Source organism: Parasteatoda tepidariorum, chromosome 9 (assembly GCF_982258835.1).
Source record: "Parasteatoda tepidariorum strain Cologne lab strain chromosome 9, Ptep-v5.0, whole genome shotgun sequence".
NCBI lineage: Eukaryota > Metazoa > Arthropoda > Arachnida > Araneae > Theridiidae > Parasteatoda > Parasteatoda tepidariorum.
In genome coordinates, this window is record NC_141763.1 from 5932894 (window position 1) to 5960608 (window position 27715).

General features: G+C 27.7%; 2 protein-coding genes across 8 annotated transcripts in view; both read left to right on the plus strand.

Moving 5' to 3' along the window:
* LOC147803277 (transformation/transcription domain-associated protein-like) overlaps positions 1–19663 on the plus strand; it is a 36938-nt gene extending 17275 nt beyond the window's left edge. For 4 of the 7 annotated variants that reach the window (XM_087150727.1, XM_087150730.1, XM_087150726.1 and 1 more), the window contains 4 exons: positions 6298–6434; positions 10951–11091; positions 11894–12033; positions 15114–15819. In XM_087150727.1, coding sequence (XP_087006853.1) covers positions 6430–6434; positions 10951–11091; positions 11894–12033; positions 15114–15121 — 294 coding nt within the window. In that variant the 5' untranslated portion in view covers positions 6298–6429 and the 3' untranslated portion in view covers positions 15122–15819. Of the gene's footprint in view, positions 1–6297; positions 6439–10948; positions 11092–11893; positions 12034–15113; positions 15820–17434 lie in introns of those variants that run through there. The other 3 variants (XR_015428992.1, XR_015428991.1, XM_087150731.1) reach the window with 2 other exon arrangements.
* On the plus strand, positions 2109–4867 carry LOC147803278 (uncharacterized). The gene has a single exon (XM_087150725.1). The coding sequence runs from the start codon at positions 3756–3758 to the stop codon at positions 4596–4598; it is 843 nt and encodes a 280-aa protein (XP_087006851.1). The 5' UTR covers positions 2109–3755; the 3' UTR covers positions 4599–4867.
* Positions 19664–27715: the final 8052 nt, after the last annotated feature.

Here is a 27715-nt window from a genome sequence, read left to right on the forward strand (position 1 = left end):
CTAAATAAAAAAAATTTAAAGCAAATAAAATTTTTATAAAACTTTTACCATAACTTTAGAGCACTACTATTTCTTTATATGAGCTTTAATATATCAATTTAAATTATTTATATGAAATGGGGAAAAATTCTTGGAATTCTAATTTATTAAACTCATTACCTTTGACACTACTAGGAGAAATGTATTCTAAAACTATAGAGATTTTATAGTAGTTGAAAGGTATGTATTGAGGTTTAAAACATTAACCATAGTCATGAAAAAATATTTATTCAAAGTACCTAGATTTTTTTTCATAAATATTTTAATTATTTCTTTTCTTGCAAGTTTTATTATCTGGTGTAGCGTAGCTACCACTAGAGTTATTCAATTCCAATTTACTTGTATATAAGACATGTTAACTTGATTCTATCTGGAGGTACCTTTGGATAGATAACAGTTGGCACTGTCAGTAGCTTATCCCCACACTGGATTGAGTTTTAAATGAATTATAATACAGTAGGGAACCGATTATCCGGAACGATCGGGACCATCGCTATTCCGGATAACTGATTTTTCCGGTTTTCTGAATCGCTACAAAAAGCAGTTTTCTTTTATTGTTAAACCCAACTAAAAAAAAAAATATTTGGAAATAATCTTGAAAAAACGAAGTAATACACTAATGATTATTTCCAAAATGATGGTAAGGTAAACATCTTTCAAAAAAGAAAGGAAAATCCTAAAATCTTACGAGGAAAAAAAAATTTTTTTTTAAAAATGGCGGAAAAATTTATCGAATTTCGTTCCGGTTTTTTGGTTTTCCGGTTTACTGATTTCCGGATAACGGGTTCTGTACTGTACAAAAATGATGACAGCAATCAATGAACTCAAGGTCAGTCTTCTAGTGTTAAAGGTCTTTGTCAGACAGAAAAAGGATTTCATGTAAACGTCAGAGAATTATATAAATGTAATTTCTGTATTTATATTAAATATCGGATCAATATTTTGGAATATCTTTTTTATTATTCATTAAAAAATAATTATGATCAAATTAGTTAAGGTGAAAATAATTAAGGTTCTGTTGAATATAATTACCTTCAGTAGCAAGTCAGTTTTTGCTACAATTAAATAAAATTAAACAAAAATTGTACCAAAATATTTTTTAGTTATTTAATAAATGGGGAAATTGTGTTCAAAATAATTATCCTTTATTTAACAATAAAGAAAGTATTCTTTTCCTATGTGAAAATGACCTAAATAAGGTACTGCCTGGAATGTTATTTTTTCCTACTTATCTCTTAGATAGTAAAAATAAACAGAATTTAAAATGTGGGGATACTAATAACTATAATTTCTCTGTGCATAGTCCACTTGTTTCCCTATCTGTTTTTGGTACAGTTCTTAAAGTGTTTCAGAAACTCAGAGATAGTTTTTTTTTTAACAATTAAATAGATATAAATTATTTTTAAGTATCACATTTTAAAGGTATATATGTATATATACCTTTAAAGGTATTTGGCATATAGCCTTTTTATGTTTTTAAGTTCAGGGGTGTTTGTGCTCCGGGGAAACCCCGGAATTCCGGGGCTTTTGAACTTCGATACCCGGAAATTCCGGGGATCGTTGTTCAAAAGGAAGTAGGAATAATAATGAATTATTTATTTTGATCTGGGTAATTTTGTTTGCTTTGAAAGCAGAAAACGCTAAGGTCAGTGTGTGTGGTGAAAACTTTTCCTTTCTTTCTCCAAAGGCAGTGATAATGCGTGAAAAAGGGGAAAAAACTTCTTTTTTGTTCTTTCCTTATTTCGAGTTATGACTCATTGCCCTGGTTCTTGGACATTCTCTTCTGGATTCTTTTCGGCAAGTAGGCGCGGCAGAAAAAAAAGGGAGAGACTTCGCTCGACCAGATGTGCGATCACGTGACCCTGGGTTCAAAGGTCTTATCTCTCCTGGCGTGGCGCCAAAAAGTAGAGAAGGGGGATTTTTCGCCATATTAGCTATTTGTCATTGATCGCATCGCAACTTTTTTTTCTCCGTTGTGTAAAATTTTCGTTTCATTTATTGATGCACATGTAAATTTTTCGTTTCGTTTATTGAAATATTTATTTATTTATTTATGTACGTAAGAGAATTTCACCATGAAATTTCTTGATATAAATAGTGATATTATACAATTCGAAGAAGGTGACCGGAATGCATTTAGGTGGAATTGGATTGAACGGAGAGATGGTAATGGGGATACCATCGGCACATGGTGCAAGAAAATAAATGTTGCTGGACAAGCATATTGTGTTTTTTGTAACTCACTGCTGAAGTATGGTGGGGAAGGATTCAAGGCTTTCAGAAATCATTCTAAAACTCTGACGCACATAAAATATTCAAAGTGCATTAAACATTCAATGACTTTAAGTAATTATGCTAATTCAAAAAATACTGATGACTTACTGGAGACTGATGCTCGGCCATTGGATATAGTGACAAGAAAAGCACGCCAAGAGGTATTAATAACTTCTCCATCGTTTATCGCCGAGAATTCTCTTTCTTTCAATGTAGCTCCCAATTTAATTGAATTCTGCAAACAGTTGAGCCGCGATCAGATGGCACTAAACTCGTTGGGTATGTCCAGGACTACTGCAGGTTATAAGATGAAATATGGGCTCGCAAAAACTATGAAGGAAAATATCATTAAAACTTTAAAGGAGACTCCTTTTTCTCTAAATTTGGATGAAAGTACTAGCAATGCTCAAGAAAGTATACTGGCAATATTGGTGCAGTTTTATGACAACAATTAAAATGAAGTTGTAGTTCATCATTTTGCATCTCTAAAGATGGAATCTTGCAATTCAGAAGCTGTTTTTAAAGCAGTTGTTAATGCTATTGAAGATAATAATATTCCATGGGCAAACTTAATTAGTGTATTAATGGACTCATGTAACACCATACGTGGAAAAAAAAGGGTGTTGAAACCAGACTACGATCAAACAAAGCACCCCACTTATTAGATATTGATGGTGACGCATGTCACACAGCTAATAACCGTGCAAAAAAATTTGCTTTATGTTTTGATAGATACTAAGAAGATTTGTTTGATGACATCTATTTTGATATGAAAAGCTGCAGTAAAAGAGAAAAATTTTTTAAAATCTGTGAATCCCTTGCCATTAAAAAACTTAAGCCCTTGAAGAGACCAGACCATAGGAGGGTGTACATTTTATGTGTTTTAGAAAGAACCAAAGATCTGTGGGATGCTCTTATTGCATTTTATTTTCACTACTTGGATAAAACTGATAAAGGAGATTATTTTTTCTTATGTTGAAACTGTATACAATAAAAGAAATGTTTCTGCAGCTCAGAAAAAAATTGTTGAAGGGGTGTATTCTTGCTTGCATTCCCAACAACTCACAAAGGATGATTTAGCTCGGAAAAAAAGAATACTAAATGGGTTATTTGTTATGCAAAACAAAACTTTATTACATATGGCATTATATTCAGCAGTATTACCAGATTTGCACACATATATTAAATTATTTGAAACAAAAAAACCAATGCTTCATTTAATACATTCCAGTATTCATAAATTGATGGCAAAATTTTTCTCTTTTTTTATGAAGCCAGAAAATATAGAGTGCACATCTTATAATGATTTATTAAAGGTTGATGTCACAAATCCAGAATTCCATCTACCTAGCAAAGTAATATTTACTGGTGCAGAAGCTTCCACTCTCCTGAAGAAATTATCAAAAAATCATCCAATAGCAAAAGAATTCTAAATTTCTCTGATGAAAGCTTATACTAATACAGCACAGCATATGAAACAGAAATTACCCCTTAAAAATTCATATCTAATTAGTTTTACAGCATTAGATCCAGAGCTAAGAGGTAAAACCAGTACAATATTAGCTTTTGAAAAATTATCATCTTTTATGTCCCATATTTTTAGTGATAATGATAAGTCAAAAGTAGAAGCTGAAATAAGGTTATACCAGAGTGATATTGATATCACCAAAGAAATGCTCTACACATCTGATGAAAGTGCAAATCAAGTCAAGTGTACAATTGATAAATATTGGTCTAAAGTTTTTAATTTGAAAGATGATTTCACAAATAATTATAAGTATCCTACATTGGCTAAATTGGTCAAAGCCTGCCTTAGCTGCTTTCATGGCCCATTAGTGGAAAGTGCATTCAACTTAATGGATACACTTGTCACTGACTATAGAACCTCTCTTAAGATTGATTCCCTAGATGCAGTGCAGACTATTAAATATGATTTAATGGCTTCTAAAGAAACCTCACGTGAAAAATATGGCTCAAAAAATCCAATGACTGATCCAATTCACAAAGATCTCTTACTGAATATGAACAGAAGTTGGAAAACATATCAAGAGGACTTAAAAACATGTATTTCAGATGAGTCACCTATAAAAGTCTCTGAAAAACCTTCTACATTAGCAGAAAAGCAAACTGCTTCTACCTCTGCATGTGCAGTTCTCGAGGAAATTGCTTCAACTCTAAATGAGGAAAATAAAAGTCAACCTTCCTGCAATTATGAAGTTCACCACAAAAGAAAGACAAGCCCACAAACATCAGAAAATAAAAAAAAAGCAGCAGAAATTAGATAATTTTTTACCTGAATTAATTCATTCAGGTAATTTAAAATATTTACATAAAATGTAGTAGTTTATATGTTTGAAAATTTATGGTTAATAATTTTGCAAAAAAAGTAATTCATTGAACTTTTATAATTAGGTCATTCAATACTTCATAATTGTAATTTTTAATTTCTCCCCCCCCCTTCTCGAAACTCCAAAATGTCGGTAGTAGGTCCGCAAAAGTTTCAGGGGATTTTTTGGGGTCCCACAATCACCCCTGTAAGTTTGACTTAAATTTCTTTTCTTCTTGTGTCCAGAAGTTATTAAGCTGTTAAATTTATTAAATTTATTCAGAGAATATTTTAATAAAGTAAATAAAATTGTAACTTTTCTTGGGATGCCTTCTTTTTAAAGTTAAGCATAATTTTAGATTCAGATATTTAACATTTTGCATTGTATCACAAATTTTTATGAATTATTTGACTTTTTGAAACAACAAATAAGTGTTGATGAATTTTTTTCTTAATTTTCCTATTAATTTTATTATCAATACATAAAATATGTATTAAACTTCCAAATTGCATGGCAGTTTCATAAGCAGTAATTTATTTATATCTTAATTTATAGGCATATTTAAACTTTCTATTTTATATACGATTTCAAAGAAATATTTTTTGGTGAAATTTTAAGCTAGCTTATATTCCGTGTGATGTGAATTTAATATCAGAAATAGTGCTTAAAATAGATTTTTTTTTTAAATTAAATATTTTTTTCAAGTGATTTTTATGGCTTTTTTTTTAATTTTATGGTTCTGTTTATCATGAAATGCATGTTATGTTTAACAGAATTGTTTCTTAATTTCTTATAATTTTTTTTTAAAATTTCAAGTTGATTTTTAATATTTAAGAAACAAAATTATTCTCATTGATGAGTATAAACCTTTACATGTAATTTTCTTTATATTTTTAGGCTATATTTGGTTTATTTTAATGCTTTAGAAGATTAATATTAATTTTAATACTAAAGGGATATTTCAAACTGTTTTACATATTCATCAATGTACATGCTTTATTGGAATTGCAATAAAGCATAATTTATCAAAACTATTTAAACAAATTATTTTAAAAAAGTAGTTTTATAATTTTTGTTAATTACACTGAAAAAAATATGGTCAGAATCATCCCTTTTTCTATATTAATACCATTAAAATTGCATGTCTCTATGATTTTATCAAAATCTCACATTGACTAGTTTTTTTTTTACTTTATTTTTGCTGTTCGCTGTTGTAGCCCTAAAAAATGCAGGATACAACTAGTGGCATACTTTCTTAATCTTTTTGCAACTTTTTTTGTGCTATGTTGCAATGCTTCTGCAGTCACCATAGGGTGTAAGTATGAAATTTGATAGTAAGATATTCCTCTGGTAAAAATTATATAGTTTTCAAAATTATAAAAGAGTTTCTAAGATTACATTCTTCTTAAAGAAAAAGTGAATGTTGTTCGTATTTCTTCTATCATGCTATCCTCATAAAATTTGAGTTATTTCTTCTTTTATCATTATAAAAATTAAAAAAAAAAAAAAACTACATTATTTTTTGTGTTTCATGCTATTTCTTTACAAATTAAATACTATTTTTGCCTGAATATTTGACTAACCATCACTATTTTTTAATAGGTGTTCCCTGTCAAATTATACATTTAATTTTGTTCCTTTATTTAAATTGTTTCAGATTCAAACACTAATCCAAGTAAGCAGTACCAACCTAAAGAAACCTATTAGATTGATCAAGTATGCTCAACGAACTTTGGATATTTATAAGTTAACAGTCCCTATTCCTGGACAAGCTGTTCAGTAGCGACCAATGATGTAAGTATTGTGTCAATTTGAATGCTGCTCTTATTTTAAATTAATTTTTCTCCCATAACATTTAGACCATCAATAGTTCTGCTCATAGAATAACCTCATTCTTACTTATTATCTTGTCTTATTACTTATGTGCTTTTATTTATTTTTATTTTATTATTATTGTTATTATTATTATATTTTTTTGGTACTTTTTCATTTCACCGGTTCAAGTAAATTTGGCTATTTTTTTAAAATTTATTTACTAGATTATTTTTTTTTTAAAAGAAGCTGTAAAGTAAAAAGAAGAGAAAATAGTTTTAAAAAACAGTGAAAGAAAAAGTATATATATAGCATAATAAATAAAAACAAAAAAATATGAAGAATATTAAGAAAAACAATAAGTTTAATTTATAGCGCATAAGCTGCAAGTAAATAGAACTCATGAAATAAGTTCAAAATGTAGAGAAAACAAGGGAAAAATTACAGAACAATGGAAAAAAAGAAAAATAATAATAAAATTAAAAATAACAAAAAACCGGGAGGGGGGAGAGAACAAAAATTTTAAAAAATCCAGAAAATAAAAGATAGCTTTTCATCAGCTCACGCGATTATATCCGCAAAAAAGAGTGCTTTCTAATATTGCATCAATATAGCCAAAGCAAAATATATCAATACAATAGTGTGAGATGCACTCCAAAAAATTTTACAAAAAAATTACAACAAATAAAATAGAACACAATAAGTAAAAATATAACGTAAAAACAGAAAATAAAATATAAAGAAAAAACAATAAAACATGAAATGAAAACTGTAAAGCGAATAGCAAATTCAAATGAACTTACATGAACGGGAAATTTTTCAAGAATGATTTAAATTATTTTCGTAACGAGATTGCCAGATTGCAAAAAATGAAAACAAAAGCGTAAATTGAGCTGAAAGCGTAACTAGGGGAGTTTTGTATTAAAGTGCGTTTTTGCTGCATCACTGAAGTGCATTTGATTTGTTAGTTACCAAAGCTGGACCCAAAAATGGAGGTGCGCGAGGTAATATTATACTGGATAATTTAAAGAAGTTGACAATAAATAATTTTAGAAAATAAATATTTATTTAAGAAAAAAATATATAAAATAGAAAAGAGAAAGAAACATGAATTGCCTGTTTTCCGCATAATTTTAGCCACGGATTTTCCCGAATCCGAGGCCAGAACACAATAAGTAAAAATATCACGTAAAAAGAGAAAATAAAATATAAAGAAAAAACAATAAAACATGAAATGAAACCTGTAAAGCGAATAGCAAATTCAAATGAACTTACATGAACGGGAAATTTTTCAAGAATGATTTAAATTATTTTCGTAACGAGATTGCCAGATTGCAAAAAATGAAAACAAAAGCGTAAATTGAGCTGAAAGCGTAACTAGGGGAGTTTTGTATTAAAGTGCGTTTTTGCTGCATCACTGAAGTGCATTTGATTTGTTAGTTACCAAAGCTGGACCCAAAAATGGAGGTGCGCGAGGTAATATTATACTGAATAATTTAAAGAAGTTGACAATAAATAATTTTAGAAAATAAATATTTATTTAAGAAAAAAATATATAAAATAGAAAAGAGAAAGAAACATGAATTGCCTGTTTTCCGCATAATTTTAGCCACGGATTTTCCCGAATCCGAGGCCAGAACACAATAAGTAAAAATATCACGTAAAAAGAGAAAATAAAATGTAAAGAAAAAACAATAAAACATGAAATGAAACCTGTAAAGCGAATAGCAAATTCAAATGAACTTACATGAACGGGAAATTTTTTAAGAATGATTTAAATTATTTTCGTAACGAGATTGCGAGATTGCAAAAAATGAAAACAAAAGCGTAAATTGAGCTGAAAGCGTAACTAGGGGAGTTTTGTATTAAAGTGCGTTTTTGCTGCATCACTGAAGTGCATTTGATTTGTTAGTTACCAAAGCTGGACCCAAAAATGGAGGTGCGCGAGGTAATATTATACTGAATAATTTAAAGAAGTTGACAATAAATAATTTTAGAAAATAAATATTTATTTAAGAAAAAAATATATAAAATAGAAAAGAGAAAGAAACATGAATGGCCTGTTTTCCGCATAATTTTAGCCACGGATTTTCCCGAATCCGTGGCCAGAATTATTTACTAAAAAATTTCTTTGTTAATTTTTTCCATGTGCAAATCCATTTCGGGCCAATCCGTGGCTAAAATTGTTTAGCCCTTTTTACCCTACCCTACTTTACCTTTACCATACTTTACTTTTTTCTTTACTTTGCATCTTACTCTTTGTGTAACATTTTATACTCACCCTTGTTTTCTCTACATTTTGAACTTATATATGTATATATATTTACTGAATGATTTTTTGTGCTACTTAAAAAAAAAGTTAAAACGGCTAAATTTATTGCTGAAATCATACAGAAGCAAATTTAAATTTTCTGGCTTATTTTTATTATTATTATTTTATACACTATGCATAATGTTTCCTAAAAACCACAAATTTTTTAAACCCTCTTCGAAAATTCAGGAGGGTTTTTTGATTGGAGAAGGAAGCAAAGTGGTTAAAGACGATTATTGGAACAACCTTCTGGTTTCAACCTCCAACTAGACCTGTTTTGCTGTTTATTCACTCTACTTATCTCCGCTGTAATTGGTCGAATATGAATGGTGTTTTATCTATTTTCCTGGGTTAAATATTAATTTGCAACACTTTTTTTTGTTGCTTTTGCTAACATGTTTGATGAAGATTATACATCTTTGAGGAACAACAACATGTAAAGAGATTTAAAAAAAAATATGGATAAAAAGAGGTTGTTAAGGAAAATCCATAAACATTTATTAGCTGCAATCTAATAAATTAAAGAAGCTAACAATAATTGAAAAAGAAAAAAACTTTTTCTTAGTTTCAAACTAATATTTTTAATTTAAATGTATTTCATAAACAAAAATTATCATACATCATCAATAGGGTGGGTTAATAAATTGTTAGATTTTTTTTTCTATGCTGTTTCCATGCCTTTGGCACATTTCCCTCTCCTCCTCTTTTCATTTGTATAGGAATGTATTTTCTTAATATTTTTCGTATTTAATTGTTCAAAATAGTTTTATGAATTTCCATGACACTTTCTTTCAGAACTATGTTTAATATAGTTTTCAGTTCCATATAGTTTCCTAACTTAAAAGATTTTAATCTAATTGAAAATCAAGACGGAATCTAACTTCTTTCCTTCTTCTATGACTCTCCACACGGTAATGGTGAAAGCATGTGAAGTGTTGCCATAGGTAGAGAGTTCTGCTCTACGCCACCTGTAGCCCATTTCGATCGCCAATAGAATGGGATAATTTTCTGTAAGGCATGAGTGTTCAAAATGCCTTCTATTTCAATGCCTTCTATTCAATGCCTTCTATCATCATTTCAATGCCTTCTATCATCAAAAGGAAATTCATTTGAAAAAAATTAAAGAATAAAAAGACAATATTTTTAAATGTTTAGAATAAAAGTATTTGAGGTGTAAGCTAAGAATACTATTTTTTTTAAAACTTACGACACTTTCCATTTTCCCACCACTCCATTTCGTTCAAATTCTGTTTTTGTTTTTTTTAAAGATTAATTTCCTTCTTGTTGAAATGGGACTTTGTTTCTTTCAAATACATTTTTAAAAAGAATAATCATACATAATGTATTGTTGATAAGTTTTTCAATATGGAACAGCTTCCAGGGGTCTGTTTAGAAGAAATTGGGGTCCGTTAACGGACCCTTCACAAAATATCTTTTCATAAAAATGGACCCTTCACAAAATATTTTAATTTAAAAACAGACCCTTCACAAAATAGTTTATCTTTTAATCAAACCCTTCACAAATTTGTTTATCTTCAAAATTGTTTTGTTAATCGAATAAACCCTTCCCAGGAGAAGAGGGGAAGAAAGACAAAATTAGTAAATGAACTAAATTTTGTCTTCGGCAGACGCTTCTTCCTTTATTCGTCCGAAATGAATATTCTGCGTTCAGCAGTATAGGCAAAATACCAAATATTTATATGTTGCATTGCTAATTTAGTAGCTGCAATTGCTGTTTATTTTTTAAAATTTAATTTTTTTAATTATAATTTGTTGAGCATAATCTTGTATGTCTTTGCAATTTAAAAACTCCTTGAAAAAGTTTTTTGCAATAACCGGAGCCTATTTGCACAAGTTCATAACCCTGTTTCAACCCTGGTTGAAAGAATGTGACTTAACGTTTATTTTATACTCACAAATTATGAGTAATTTTTTCACTATTTTACCAAAATGTCTGGACAGACCCCTGGCTTAATTTTTTTTTTTAACAATTTTGAAAATCATCCCTAAAATTATGATCTGTGTGTTTTTTTTTTTTTCATAGTTCTTTCTTTAGCTTTTTTTCATCAATAAATTAATAAATACAAATTTAACCTTTATTAATGCTGTTTGGGACTTAAATATGAATATTTGTTTTAGGGGAAATATAATGTCATTTTCTTAATATTTCTTTATTGTATTTTAGAGATGCATAGCATTAAAGACCTTGTTTGAAAAATGTCGTAAGAAATGGGTTTATGCCCGCATGCATTGTTTTCTCAACGCATTACTTTTTGCAATGATGGATTTTACTGATGAAATTTCAAGTGGTGCTGTTGATCTTGCTAAGTAAAATAGACAAATTAATTTTTTTGAGACATAAAAATATAAGTTTTATTTATGAGTATAAAATAATTTTATAATGTATATTTCAAAGTTATTTACTTAATCTAGTAATATCTGATGTATTAGTTTCCTTATTAATACTTTGTTTAGATTTATCCTGATCCTCCAATCAATATTGTTTTTGTATATATTTACCACTGTAGTTTTTTATTAGTATAGTTTATACCATTGTTACATTACTTTTTAATTTGAGCATGAATTATCATAATGTTATTTTTACTTTGACTTCTGTGCAGCATACTCACATCAAGCTTATATGTTTTTTAGTTATACTTTCAAACTAGTTTTTCAGATTTTTCATTCTGAAACAATGATTTCAAGAAAAACCAAATATTTCTCCTTTTAATATGTATGCATTGCCTTGAGTTAAATAGACTTGAAAACAGAAGAAATTGTGAATATTTTTTTAATATAATACTTTTACTTTCTTAGGTTAAAAATAAATCTGTTTAATGTGTAAAATATCAATCCGAAGCTTTTCAAAATGTAAGACTTTGCATTCGCTAAAAAAAAAATGACAACTAGCTTACTCAATGGATATCATGACACATCAATATTTCCTATTTTTCATTGTACTTGATAGGTTGAAAAAGTTAACCAATATGTCAATAATACTACTTGTTATATGCTTTTTTATTAGTTCTCATGAAAATCCTTTTTTTTTCCTTACTTATTTACAGACAATTTAAAAAGAAACGAAATGATATTACTTCATTAATTTTTTCCTACATTTTTATTTGTTTAGAAATAATTTACAAACGATGCTCACTACTTACTGTAAACATTATCCTGGTGATGATGCAGCTCAAAACAAAGCTATAATTGAAGTTGTTCAAAAACTTGTACGACAGCCGACTCAACCAAACACATCTGTTAGAGATCAGAGTAAGTATTTTTAATGTCTTTTTCAATAACTTAAATAACAAACAGATATATTTCTTTAGTTTTAATTATGTAAAAATTAAATATTTTGAACAAATATATAAATTATCGTGAATGATTTCCTTATAAATTTGTATGGTATATTATTTATAAAAAAAGAATAATTTTTTTATCAGTCAAAGAATTAGTTGAAAATCTTCGAGACATCAAAGAAATTTGTCATCAGAGTTGTTAGGAGACACACAACCCTGAATATAGAAACTTAATTTTTTAACTTACAGCTTAACTGAGTATAGAAAATTACAACTTAAATTTTAGGGACCATAATTGTTTTTCCCTAAAATGTTCATAAGACCAGAAATTTTTAACATTAAAAACATAAATAAATTTAGTTTATCATAATATAGTTTAGTTTATCTTTATACAGTGTTAAGCAAATTTCTTTGAAAAGTGGAGGATAATAATTTAAAATTTCAAAAAGCTTAAAAATATTATAGCAAAAATAGCAATAAAATGCAATTGTGATTTCAAAGGTTATTTTAAAAAAAATTTGAACTGCATTGTTCAAATTTCAAAAAGTAATGCTAAATGTTCATCCCTTCGCCTCCATTTTTAATAAAATTCTTTACAAGGTGCATGGATGAAAATGCATGTTTATTCGTAGAAGATAAAATGGTGTAATCATATATTATCTCTACTTTTCTACTTTACATTGTAGCATTTATGATCAGTATAAGAAAAAATGCACTTTAAGGATTAACATTTTATTTTTATTAATTCAGTTTTTAAAATAACTTACTAATAATTTTTTTTAATCTTGTGAGACACCATAGATAGTAACTGAAGGCAAGTAAACTACTATACTGACATTATTAGTGTGATTTTGAAATTTTTTTGAACTTTTTTCATTTCAATAGAATGAAATATATTAGATGACTATACTCTTATGTATGGACACAGAGGAGCAATGTTACTTTTTTTGTTATTCAGCATAAAATAACATAATTTTGAGTCATTTCTCTGTGAAGTTATTTTAAAAAAATGTGAAATATTTTTTGCTCTTTTTCTGAAGTCATTTTTCAAATTTACTACATTTTTTTCCTTCTTGAGGAGAATGCTTAGAAAAAACCACTCACAAGAATTTACAGTAGGTAGTTAAAGGCATTTACATTGCAAAGTATTTACATAATTAAGAAATAACTTAAAACACACAAGAGAGGGAATTATTGGATTAGAATTTATAATAACTACTGAAATCAAACTTTAAATTTATTAATTGATAAAGAAAAAGGTCATGTTTCTGCAATAGGAAGTTTTAGCATGTGGGTCATTTATTAATTTATTTTTGTAACATAATAGACCTGCTAAATGTAACTACGGTGCTGGTTTTCAGTTTCGTTACCTAAATGTTTCATTTACTACTTACCTTTAACTACCTTACATTACCTTTTATATTTTTAACATCTTATTATGTAAACACTTTTTAATTGGTATAGTTACATATTGATCAATTATTGCTTGTTAAAAGTTTAAAATTATCCTATTACTAATTTCACTTAGTGTTAAATTCTTCTAGTCTATTTCTTATCACAAGAATAAGAAAAGTACTATGAGCATTGTTGTGAATAAGGTGTCAGCACTGTAAAATGCATATGTATCAACTAGCTTAACTTTGATAGAATTTTAAGTCATCTGTAAAGTACAATACAGCAGATAAGATACTGTAAAATTTGTATTTCAATATTAGTTGCTTATAAGTTATATTTCCTTACATTATTTAGATTTTTTTCAAAAACATAAATATTTAATATGCATAAAATGAATATTTATTAACTAGCTTGAATAATTAAGTAATTTCAGGCCAGATCTGTGCAGAGTAAAATTTCTATTTCAAAATTAGTTGCTTATAAGTTATATTTTCCTACATTATTCAGATTTTATATTTTCTTCTATAACACAACAATTAAAATGCATAGTTACTAAATATACTGCACATATAACAGTTTTAACTTCTTTTTTCTATGTATATTTTTTAATTCCTTATTTTTCATTCATTTATTTTTTCTTTTTTACTATACCATGCTTTTAGATTTTATAACTTGGCAAATACTGTGGGTATTTACCCGGGTAAATACTCAAAATTCACAAATACCTGGGTATTTATGAATTTTATTGAAAATTCCATGCTCATCTTCTTTTGGGGGTTAAAAAATTATATATATTTAAGGTACAATTAAGTTTTACTCACATTCGAAGAAGTTAATTAGTTCTTAACTAAGAAGAAAAATCCATTCATAAATTGTTCGAATCATTGTATTTTAGTTTTTATTTGAGAATGGCTATAGTTTAATCATCCTCACATTTTGATTCATAATATTTTTGGTTTCTCATCTCAGAGTATATTTTTGAAATTTAAAATATTTATCAGATTTTAATTTATTTTAAAAAATTTATCATACAAAACTTTCTCTGCCTATGAATACTATGCAATTTTAACTCGGATCTATATTTACTTGTGATGTGATGATATCTGAACAATAATGCTTATTGTGTTAATTTAAATTGGCTGTAAATCTTTAAGCTTTTATATAGTTATTATTTATTGATTGAAAAGTATAGAGCTTAATATTAAAAAGATTTTCAAAGGGGTAAAAAATATATGCTAAGACTAGTGTGCCTGTTTCAGTATTTTATGAGTTGAGTTTAATAAGTTGTTAAGCTTCTGTTTTAAAAATAACTGCTGTGGGGAAAGAGGATTTATTAAGAAAGGGAATAGACTTTGTACTGTATGATTATTTTTGAAAAAATCATAGGATATGTTTAATTTTTATAATTTAAATTTATTATGGAAATTATGAAGTTATTTGATTTCACAAATCAAAAAAGTAATTTTTTATAAATTTTCTTTAAAATGAACTTTCTAGAAAGGCATTCTTTCGTAATTATGCTTTATGTGTCACCATGTGTTTTTCGTGCTTCTTTCTTGGATAACTTGTTCGACTTTTATTGTTCAAGTTATTTAGTTCTGTTTAAAAAAAAATTTAGTGTATTTATGCTTATTTATCTTTTTTTACCCTTTTCAGAACAATGAAAATGATTACTCTTAAAGTTACGCCACTTCACAAATGATACTTTAATAAATATCTTATTGTCTAGTAGCTCTTCATACTGTCAATCAATTGTGGATACTGTGACTCAAGAGCTCAATAATTTGTACGAAGTTTTTGTATCCCGTAATCCAGCATTTTGTAGAAAAGTGTTTTGTTGCTGGTCATAGTTTAGGTAAGATGAAAATAGTTTCAAATTTTGCGTACACTGAGCAGCCATTTTATAATGATTATCTTTTTAATATCTCTTTTGGCTACTTTTTTTTCTTTCAATACAGTTTTAATTCTAAATATTTACTCTGCAAGGATGTTTGCTTTTTATACTATATAAATATTGACTTGTTTCCTTGTTTGTGGGATTCCAATATATCCAATTTATTGCATTTTATAAAGAGCTGATATAAATGTTGAATTCTTCTCATTCAGACTGGAAGGCTTCAACCTCTCAGCCTCAACAATTGAATTGTTATCTTTACAGAAATTCTTGGTGATGAGAGAATTTTTCTCTTGATCCCTTTGAGAAGCAGTGTGCGAATGAAGTTGAAGTTCAACCTGAATATTTTAATGTTGTATTTTTTAACCTTTAAGTAAATTAGAAGTGGAAATTGATTCAGATTCTTATTATTTAATTATTTATTTGCAAACATTGTGAATAAAGTTTTCCGTTCTGAGCAACCCATGATCAAAGAAACTTCCATTAAACTGTGCAACTTTTCTAAAAATAGGAGTTCACTAGCCGTCGTATGTAAAGCTAGAATTATTAATTTCAAAAATTGACAGTGAAAATATTTTTGAATGTTCTTGGTTTGAACCTTTGGGAATTTCATTAACTGGGGTAAATGAAATTGAAATTATTAAAATAGTTGGTAGAAAGGGATCGTATACAATAATCCAGCATCTCTTCTTATAAAGTCAGTTATTGCTCCTGTTTGATGTAAAGCGAGTAGCGTTTCTTGCGCAATTAGGCCCAAAATTGAAGCTGCAAAAAATAAATCTTGATTTGTTTTAAATTGTACAACACAAAGTCATGAATGTATCGCGATTCTTTTGGCTAATCTTTTAATTTCTGAAATTTTAACCTATCAAATGATAACCAGCTAAAATTCTTTAAAATAATTTTTATAAAAATAAACAAATGATCTTTTTGCTTAAATGATCTATCTTATAGACCAAGTTTATCCTCACTTTCAGCTGAAGTTCAACTTTATTATTTTTATTCTCAGAAATATAAGACTTCAAAATTTTTTGATATTCAAGTAAAATGATGCAACATGATGAGGACGTGGATAAAAGAAGAATGGGGAAACTGCTTTATTAATTCTATATTTAACATTTATTTTAACAATTTTTAACTGTTTAATCATTAGATTTATTTATAACTGATATATTACAAAAATTATTATAAAAGAAATAATGCATTTGCGATCATTTTCTGCTTTAATTTTATTCAAAATTACATTATTGGTTCCTTTTTTATATTTTAATTTTTAAAAATTATTTTAAAGGTTTGAAGTTGTTTATCATTTAAATAAGGGTAAATGATAAATTATCAATAAATGATTAACGGTCAATTTTAATAATTTTGGTGAATTTTAATTCTTTAATATTCCTTAACTTTGTTTGGAAAATTTTAATAGTTTAAATCAAGAGATTCAATTTTGAAGCATTTGTTAAATTTTGACTTAAAATTATTCCAGCAAATGTGTTTAGGATAATTCATAGTGTTTTTCAGTTAAGTGTTTTGTATATTTATATCGTTGTTATTGTGAAAAATATGTGTCTTATTTTGCTAAATTCTAATCTTCAGCGTTAGTTTTGTGTTTGAATTTTATTTAAAACCCATAACTTGGGGAAAAGATGTAATATCAGAATTTATCAATTTGTCTATTATTTGTGTTAATTCAGAGATGGCGCTGCCTTTGTGTTTCTTTTGGGAGTAACCTCCTTCCTAAAGGGAGTTACTCCCAAAAGGTTGTCTGGCTTAAGACTATTTGTTTTGTTTTCCTAATTTTTAATAAATGTTATTGAGTTTAATTTTCAAGTTTATTCAAGAAGTCCATTTTCAACAAACCTTAAATACTACATTATGCCTGTTTTTTTAAAAAAAATTTGTTTATCTTACTTAAAGACCTATATCCGGAAAAACTTATTTTCCTGACGTGTCGAAATCTTGATGATTCCGAACATGGGACTTTCCATTGTATTAAAATGTATTTGATAATAAAGTATCAAAATGTATGCATATATATAATATGTACTCATATTTATAAATATTCATTCAATATTAATATTTTTAGGTTCTTTGATTCTTTTTAATATTATTTCAAACCAAAACTTTAATGATTGCAGCAAAGAAAGGGCAAAACCTGAAGTTCTTGGAAGCTTTGAAAGTAACCAGCAAGAGTTAGAAAGCTTTGTAGATATTGAACATCTTTTAAGAACTTTGAATTTGGCGGAATATTTAGATACTTTTAATGAGGACGAAATTAGTTTATCAACACTGGTGAGGGTTGACCGAAAAGTTTTCCTCTTTAATGTGAAAACTAATTCATGTTATTCATAGGTGGTGTATTTAGCTTCAACCAAATTTTAAAGTTCTTTATCTATATTTTAGTTCTTTTTATCAGATGAATATTTGAAGAACATGGGCTTACCTATTGGTCCGGGTCGAAAATTGGTGAATGCTGTTAAGAAAAAAAAAAAAAATTTTATGTAGTATTTTTTTTTATAAAATAACAATTTTTTTTAAATCATAGCTTTTAATACATAACATACTTTGATTTGCTAAAAACTCCAATAATAGCAATAAAATTTACATTTTAAATTTTTTTTTTTTTTAAATTTTATATTTATCTTTTGAAATGAGTTTAAACCTTTCAATATGGTTTATTCATAGGATTATATACAATCATATGGTTGTGAATTATGTCTCTCAAATTATATTAGCATATTTGCTAAATTATTTTTTAATTTTTTCCTATAGCTTTTGTGGTGTTTGTGAATTTTGTTTTCATTTGTTTAAAATCATTACATATGTTTATGCTTTATTTGAGCATTTCTTTGTTATTTGTTTGACCTTTCACATGAAAATGCAATATCTTTTTTTAGAAATTTTTTGTTGAAATTCCGGCTACAATATCAATAAAACTATTGTAATGTAACTGTTTAAGAAAAGTTTCTTGATATATACATTTACTTTGTTTATATATATATTTTCATTTTGTGTGCTGCAAAATTATGCATGCCCTACAATTTCTGTTAAATTTAATTCTTTATGTGCTTCATTAAAACTATTAAAATGTAAATTAAATAAGTTTTGAATTGAAAAATTATTGCAACATGAGCAAGAATTTTAATTTTGTTATTTTCACCTAAAACATTTAATGGTCACATGATCAACCATTTTATCGATTTAGCAAATTGTTAGAAAGTCCTTTTAAAGTTTCTAAATTTATTTAATTTCAAGCAAAGTATTGTTAGTTTTATTTAATTCTTGTTGTTGTATTGATAACAGTTCACTTAATTCTTTTTTATCCAACTAATGTAAAATTTCATGATTGGATTCAAGCCAAGGGAGTAAGCTGATCAATCCATAATTTAATTATATTTTTAGGTAGAGCTAGCTGCTAGTGCTTGCACTAGAGTGTATGGATGTGTTGTCGTGTTGCCAAAACAAGTTTAGATTTCCTATTCTTCTTCGAAAACGTATTAAGTTTGTCCTGTAGAACTTTTTGACAGTAGTCCTTGTTATCCATTTTATGTTAAGTAAAGGCTAAATTTAGTTTACCGTGTTTACTGTAGGCTTCCCAGGAGAACATTTTTCTTTGACCACTCCCTCCAATAATATGAGTATCCATCTGGGCATTTTAGAAATTAAATTTCTGGTCACTAAAAATAACCCATAATTAAAAACTCTAATTTTGTGAATAGTGGTTTCATCGCAACGAAAATTGTTAGTTTAATATTTATTAGTGACTAATTACTATTCATGTTTTTTTTCTTCAAAAATTTAATCTTGTGACTTTATGATGAGGTTTCTGACTTTCCCTTTATTGCTCACAGAACTCAATCCTTTGAAACATCTAGGTTGAATTTTGTTCATACTTCAAACATTGACTTATCTGACACTGTTTGAATAATTTTTTTTCTTCCCAATGAAAAAGTTTTTGAGGATGTCCTGTATATTTATTCAACTCTTAGATATACTGTTTAGTTAAAATGTAAATTGCACCAATTAAATGTTTTAGAATGTACATATATCCTTTACATATACTCTTAAATGCAGTCATCTGACCTTTCTCTAGGACAGACAGCTGAGTTTCGTAGGGCATGAAATAAAATTGAAATTTCAAAATCAAAATTCTTTTGCATCTGGTTTCAATATCAAAATAAAAGCAGAATATATATATTTTTGTGATTTTTTTTTTCCTTCATATTTGTATGATGCAGCTAAAATCAAAATAAATAATTTACAGTCTCACATGAATTTGTAGTAAGTATTTTTTTAAAATAAAATCTAATAAATTCTGAGCAGCTAGTAGTATGTGCATATTTTTTTACCTCACTGACTATAGTTGCTCCTGTAAAATGTTCAAAAACTTATTACCAAAGATTTAATAAAAAAACTTGAGTTATTTGCTAAATATTTCTGAATCTAATATAATTCCGTAGTGTATAAATCAGGTTAGAATAAGTGTACATGATTTGTATAACAAAAAGCCACAATATTTTACTTTTGTATTATATGAAAAACACAAGAGGAATTTTGTTTTGATATTATTATGATAAATAATATCAAAATACTTTGTATACAATAAAGAGGTTTGTGGATTAAAATATTTTTGTATTATTTAGTTTATTTACATTCTATCAAAATTATAAAAATATAGTAACTAAAGTAAACAGTGTACAAAGATATAAACATTTTGTGTATTGAGGTCTTCCAATTACAAAGAGGCCTATTTAATTTTAAGCTTGAGCAGCTATAAATATTAGCACTTGAGAATGTGTATTAAAAACTAATTCAAAAATATAAGAGCTTATTAACAGATATGATTTATTTTCTATAGTTCTATTAAATAAATGCCTTTATGTTGTCTAGTGTATGGAACAAAATTTTAAATAATATCCATGACTAGGATTTACACCAGTATGGCGACCAATATCGCTGAAATCAGCGAGTAGGTTGCAAAATTGTCTTGAAATGTGTTTTGAAATTACAAAATGGTAATAAAAAATAGTTTTTTTTTGCATCAAATGCCATGCATTAAAAAATAATTGTTGTACTAATCTCATTGTTCTATGTGTATGTTAGATTTTAATTTTAAAGTTTTTCAAACGGAATAATTGAAAGTGTCTGGTTCAAAAATTTTTTAATTTAAATGTTGCTATTTCTAATGTACAGGCTGTACTGTGCTTTGCATTCATGTACTGGCAGTATAATTATTCATTAATAAAACACTGTTATTTGCTCTTTCAGAATTTGCTTTATTTGGAATTTTTAAATAATGAATTTTCAATATAATATTTAGCTATTTCTTACATTTTCTGTTTTTTTTTCCCCATTCATTTATTTAGTTGCTCTATGCATTTTAATCTATATGTTGAATCTGTTCACTAATATTTTTCTATCTTTTTTTTCCATTGAATTTTAATAAATACTAATCATTATGGGGTGATGGACCTAATTTAATTAGTTTTAGGGTGTAATAGATGGCAAGTACTAATTTTGATGTATACCATAACATTAATTATGCAATTGTAAAATTCAATTTTTCCCCAAAGTAAGTTTAACATATTATGTTTTTGGACCCCTAAATGAACACCTAGGTGGTTTTATTGGACCACTAAATTTTCATTACTGGTGTGAGCCCTATCAATGACAGTACTTTTTTGGTAAATTAGGATCTTCTGAATTATTTATTCTGCGTAAGAAACTTATTTTATCCATTTTTACATATTGATTGTTCTTTGTCAGAATCATTTTTTGTAATAGAATATGCACTTATTACTTTGTAGTTAAGTGGAAAAATTCTTAAACCTAAGCGCAATTTCTTCAGTTTTGGAATGATTTTAAAAGATTAAAATATGTAGTAAAACTTATCAGCTTTACTTTTTTAATGGGGTGTAATAGCACATATTTTCAAAGTATAAACATTTTATTAATTTTTTTCCAGTTATGTGGCGCATTTATTCTTGATGATCACGTGGAATGGTTTAAAAATCATTTTGCATTCCTTTATCGAGTAAAGTAGCGGTCGTAGCTGCAACCAACCCATTTTATGTATACTTAAAGGAGTTCAAAGAAAAGCACAAAACAGAATAACTTCAATCATAGCTCTTTTATTTAGAGTTTTTCCTTATCTCTTAATTTTATAGTCTTAAACAAAGTTATGTGCTTTTCAGTTTTTAACTAAATACTCTATTCAAAAACATTTTAAGTGAAAACAAATGTCCATAAATTATTTTATGAGAAAAATATTTTTTATGGCTAAAACAAAAAACTTGTATAAAGCGCATATGAAAGTACATAAATGGGCATACTATAGTTTCACTTCTATAAACAAGTACCTACCTCAGTGTCTAAACGTCAAATAAAAGTAGAGAAGTAAGAGACAAACACATCTAAAGTAGTCTAAACAATAGGGACAGTTCATTCAACACTGCTCTTCATCTTCCCAACTTGATTTTTTTGAGCCATTACTTTTTTTTTCTTTCCAAAAATTCTAATAATTCAATTTATGAACTTTCAAGTATCCATCGTTTTCCAATATTTTAAAGTCCATTTTAACTTAAACTGTTTTCACCCTGGGGTTCCCGCTAAATTTCCTGACACCTGTTTCTTATATTCCCATTGTTATTTTCTTGTTCAGACTTGTTTCTCTGTCTCTATTGGTTAAACCACTGCACTCATGTTTGCTACCTTCTTTTGACCTCTAGACACTGAGGGATGTTTTTGTTTATAGAACTGAAACAATAGTATGCTATTTGTTGTACTTTTGTTTGTGGTTTATTCACATTGTTTTTGCTTTAGTCTACATAGCATTAAGTATTATCCTTTCCTTTGTTGGATATTTTTTACGATTTAATGCTATGTTATTAAACTTTATGATCATGAAAAATATTAGATTTACAAGTCCAAACAATACCTTTAATTATTGTTGATCAGAAATATTGTGTAATTCCTTTTTCAATTTCTTTTTTTTAATGCTTGACCCTGGAACAACAGGACATATCTGCCACATTAACAGTAAAAAATACAAGTTTTTCAATGTCATTAAATCATTATCAACTCTGAGCTCACTCATTCAAAATTATTTCTAGATTTTTTTTCTTAAAAAAAAAAGCTATAAGTTGCCAGTCTTTTCCAGAAATAGTTTCATTTGTCACTGTATGCTATTGTATTATCATGGTTGTTCTCATTAGTTTTGGACAATGAAAATATTTAAAACTAAAATATAGTATAAAATATGCAAATCGAAAAAAAAGGTAAAAATAAGCATCAGAAAAAAATAATTGATGCTGATAAAGATTTTCAACAAAAAAAAAGTTATTAAATATATTTTAATCCAGCAGAAAAAACAGTATCAATACAAATAGCATCAGCATTTTTTGTTATTGAAACAAGTTAAAGTCAGTTTTTTATTCACTAAACTGTGTTTATTGTTTGTTTTCAAAATAAAACTATGTTAAAAAGAAATATATACCTCAATCACTTCAATAAATTGTTTAAAAAAGTAAAATCCCTGGCTTGATAGAAATTATTTCTATCTTGTTAAATTTTTCTTGAAAACATGCTGTGCTAGAGACTAAACTCTTTGCTTGCTTTCAAATTTTAAGTATATTTCTGTGTTCCATGTCCAAAAACACATTTTTTTTTGTGTGTGATTATCATTTAAAAAAAAAAGGGATGGGACTCGTGTTCCTATATTCTTTTATTTTCCCACAAAAAATTGTGTTTCTGAAAGTACCCATGTATAGTATATTGAAATTGTTATTTTTCTTGTAAACAAATGGGAATGGTTAATTAAATAAATTTCTGAAAGATTTAAATATTTTACTGTGCATAAATGTAAGGTTTATTTTTAATAAAATTATTTTTCTAGTGTTCTTCTCTTTTACATAGTCTGTTGAACCAGAAACTATTTCTTTAGCCTCTAAAACAAAAAATTTTGAGCTTAATGCTACAGAAAACATTACTGCTGTATATCATAATAGGATGATATTTCCTCTTTAAAATCTGAACACAAGAGATTCTTCAGTAATTTATCCAAGGTATACTTAAGATATGGGTGATTCTTTCTAAACATGACAATTCGGGCCAAAAATTTCTTCAAATTTAAAGTCTTCAAAATAATCTAAAATTTTTTTGTATACTTCTTTAGTTACTCTTATTAATATCTTACAGGCAGCAGTGTAGTTTATTGACATTTGCTTGAGAAAAAAAAAATTAGAAAATCACCAAATCTTGAATGCCAGGAAAGGGACATACTAGCTTAGAAGTTTAGAAGACAGTCATTTTAAGTTAATAGTAAGTTACTCAACTTAGGCCTTTATGTTAGATGGACCATAAATTGCTTAAATAAATTCTTTTCATCCACTGTAGGAAGAATCAAAAATGTTTTTGTTGCTGATATATACCGAATAAAAATGTGTATAATTATCAATCATTAGATAAATAAATAACTTTTATTACACTCAAGCATATTAGAATCGTACATAAACTTGGTATTTGGTTAATATTTGCTTTCCCTCCTTACAGCATTAGCAGTTAAGAAAAATTTCTGGTAACACTTCAATGTCCTGGCATTCATAAGCCAGGATAATGACAAATTCGCCATTTTATAGCATATAACTTTAATTTAATATTTTGGCCTAAGACGTTTATATTCTGCAGAAAACAACAGGATTTCTTAAAATAACTCAGATAAATCTATGTAGTTTATGTTATTAATGATTTCAAGAAGCCAGGAAAATCACAACACAAAAACCTACTCACCTTGAAAATTTTTTGAAATAGATTTTGAACCAGAAAATTGGTTCTTTATTCTTGTAACAAGACATGTAGGAGGGCATCTAATCAATCTATTAACATAAGATATTGATTGCTGGCTCTATCTATTTTGGTTATAAACCACTAAATAAAAGTAGCCAGGAAAATGACAGATTTTCTTGGGACAAACAAATTATTGATAGAAAAAATTATTTTAAACGAAGTTTTTGTAAATAATACCCTCTGCGTATATTCTAGAAATGCTTACACCAGTTGAGATAAAAAAAATTAGACATTGAAAAATTTATGGGAAGTTTTGAAGCTAGTTATTATTGGAAATATTGTTTGTGACATACCAGGAAAATGACATTTTAAAGTTCAATTAAATTTTATTTTTTAACTGTACAAAACAGTCAATGCTAGTGCAAAGTCATTTTAAAATGCTAACAGAAATGCTTTTTTTAAATTTTTTTTTTAAAAAAAAGTTCTTTTAGTATTATAATATTAGATCTTGGAGCAAGGGACAGTGAATTGTCATATTTCGTGAGAATCACCCATATATGAGTTATGCTATAAAATTTTCTTTAATTTAAGACCTTTAATAGTATATCAGTGATGTCTAATATTTAAATCAAGTTTATCAATGGAAAACAAGTGTTTGATACCGTTTTTCTCAAATATTGGAAAATGAAAGTTCTGGTAAATACCATTTACTCGCTTTAGTCTTGACCAGACCTGGCTGGGAGATATCGACGATGTAATCGAGACCAAGAATCTCTGACTTTTACGTCGAACTTTACGAGCGATGACTTTAGCTCGTTTAAATGAGAAAAGGATTGGATTGAATGTAGGGTTTAGTGGCACAAAGTTCAAAAGAGGGCATACTGCGCCAAACAATACGGTAAAAACAGTTCAAAAGACGTAATGCGTGCAACACTTAGTTTGTCGTATAATTATAACTGATAAAATTGTATAAGTTGAGATAGAGGGATCAGTGATCAGATAGAGGGTGTGAATACGATATAAAATACATGAAGTAAGTAAAGTGAATAAAATTGCAAATATATTAAAACATTTATATACAGTTAAAAATACCAACAGCACGTAAATACGCAAAAATGTTTGGATGATGAATGTTATCTAACAAATCCTGCATGCATAAAATAGAACTTCCAAAATACGTTAAACGATACTGGTTAAAACATGGACATGTTATTAAAATATGATAAATTGTGAGAGGAACCATGACATTGAGGAGGGGGTTCTCCTAGCAACAAATGGAGGTGTGTCAACCAGGCATGACCAATTCGAAGACTGGTTAGTTTTACATCTGCTCCACGCAATCCCAGTACTGGGAAATGGTCCAAATCAGATTTGACGCTGTGGAGTCTATTAAAATATATTTGTTATACCTCATTTTACTTATTAATTTGTTGAAAATAAAATTTTATAAAAAATTATATCTTTGTAGAATGCTTTTGGGTTCCTTTTCTTTTTAAATGCATATTTTTTAGTTTTTAGCTTGAAAATTTTAACTAAAATTTACTTTAACACACACACGAAGTAAAAAAAAAAGAAATATTAACCAAATTTACCATTTGATTTGTTTACTTACAAAAATTCAAATTTTCTAAGTCGTATGTTCGTAAAATTACAATTTTTAATCCAGAAGAGCAGTTAACTTGATAATTTTAAAAACAGAAAAAAACATTAAATCAAATAAGATTTATTTATTTTACAACTATCATACAATATATAGATTTACAATTATAACACATCGCCACAGATCTGAAACATATCTACTCATAACTTCTTCCACCCTACTGTTAGTATCACCTCTTCACTGCAATGTAGTACCTGGAAAACAAATAACTATTTTAGCATATGAAAAATTCGCGCGCAGGTCGTCGGGCTACCGAAGCGGGGGTGCCATCCCCTCCGCAGAGGATCAAAATTGTGATGGCATGTCTTCGGATCATCCTCCGGGATGTTTCCCAGACCGTCGCCAATAGCCCATTGTGTAGCTCTAGTGCGACGAAAATTAACAACAACAACAGCATATGAAGAAAAAAAATATGCCGGACAATAATATTAAATTGTTACAACCAACAGTAGATTTCTAAAACGAAGCAATACTGACTAGATAAAATACAGAGTTAAATAAAATTAAAAAAAAAAAAATAATAATAATAAAACTGTTTATTATTTTCATGGAATTTCTACTAAATATATATCGATTGAGTACATCCAAATATTTAGATATAAGAAAATCTATTTTACAAATTTTAGTCACATATTACACGACAAAATTACATACATATACAGCACAAGTCTGAATTAGAATATTTCATAATTTTTTTTCTTTTAATCTAGACGATCAGTAGAGAACTTCAAAGCTCTTGAAGTAGCAGCTAGTGAAATGGGACTAACCGTTAATGCTGACAAAACTTATTATGAACAGATAAACAGAAGGCTCTCTAAGGCAGTGCCCTTGCTTGTGAATACTTATGAATTTGAGGATGTTGATAAACTTAAATATGATAGGACTACTGTAACCTGCCAAACTGACGCAAGTACCGAAATCCATAGCTGTTCAGTAATGGCAAAGAAGTGCTACTTTGGTTTAAAAAGCAAACTCAAAAGTAAATTTCTTAAACAAAAGACGAAAATTAACACATTCAAATCAGGACAGTGTTGAATTCTTAATGAAAAAGAGAACAAATTGCTGAATTTTGGCAGGGATACTTAGATGAATTTTGTGCAGTCAATGAGAATAACAAATGACGCTCCCTTTACAATCATGAGTTATATAAAAAGTATAAAAAACCAGACATAATTCATGTTATTAGAGCCAATCGCATTCGATGGCTGGGACACCTTTATGGATCGGAAGATTTGAAAAGTAGCTTTTTCTAAACCAGAAGGTACAAGAAAAAGCAGCCGTCCCCTGACTAGCTGGCTGGACGCAGTTGAGAGGGACATTAAGATAATAGGAATAACTAACAAGGCAGGTAATGGCACAGAATAGATCAAAATGGCAAAAACTTATTGGGACAGCCTTGGCCTGTCATTGGCTGTAGCGCCTGAGAAGAAGAATTTCTATTCTGTAATATAATATTTTCTATTGTGGCGACATCTATTGAATAGCAAATGAAGCAAAATATCAATGAAAAAATATAATATTTATTATTTAGTAATATTATTATTTTTCTATTGTGGCGACATCTATTGAATAACAAATTAAACTAAAGATCAAGTAAAAAAGGTATTTATGATTTAGTAATATTATTACTTTTCATTGTGGCGACATCTATTGAATAACAAATGAAGCAAAATATCAAGAAAAAAATATAATATTTATTATTTAGCAATAATAACATTTTCTATTGTGGCGACATCTATTGAATAACTAATGAAGCAAAATATCATGAAAAAATATAATATTTATTAGAAAGTAATATTAATATTTTCTGTTGTGGCGACATCTATTCAATAACAAATAAAGCAAAATATCAAGGAAAAAATATAATATTTATTATTTAGTAATATTAATACATTTATTGTGGCGACATCTATAGAATAACAA

Excerpts from the sequence above, each read along its gene's own strand:
- LOC147803278 (XM_087150725.1), top strand. The coding sequence starts at position 3,756 with ATGAAAGCTTATACTAATACAGCACAGCATATGAAACAGAAATTACCC.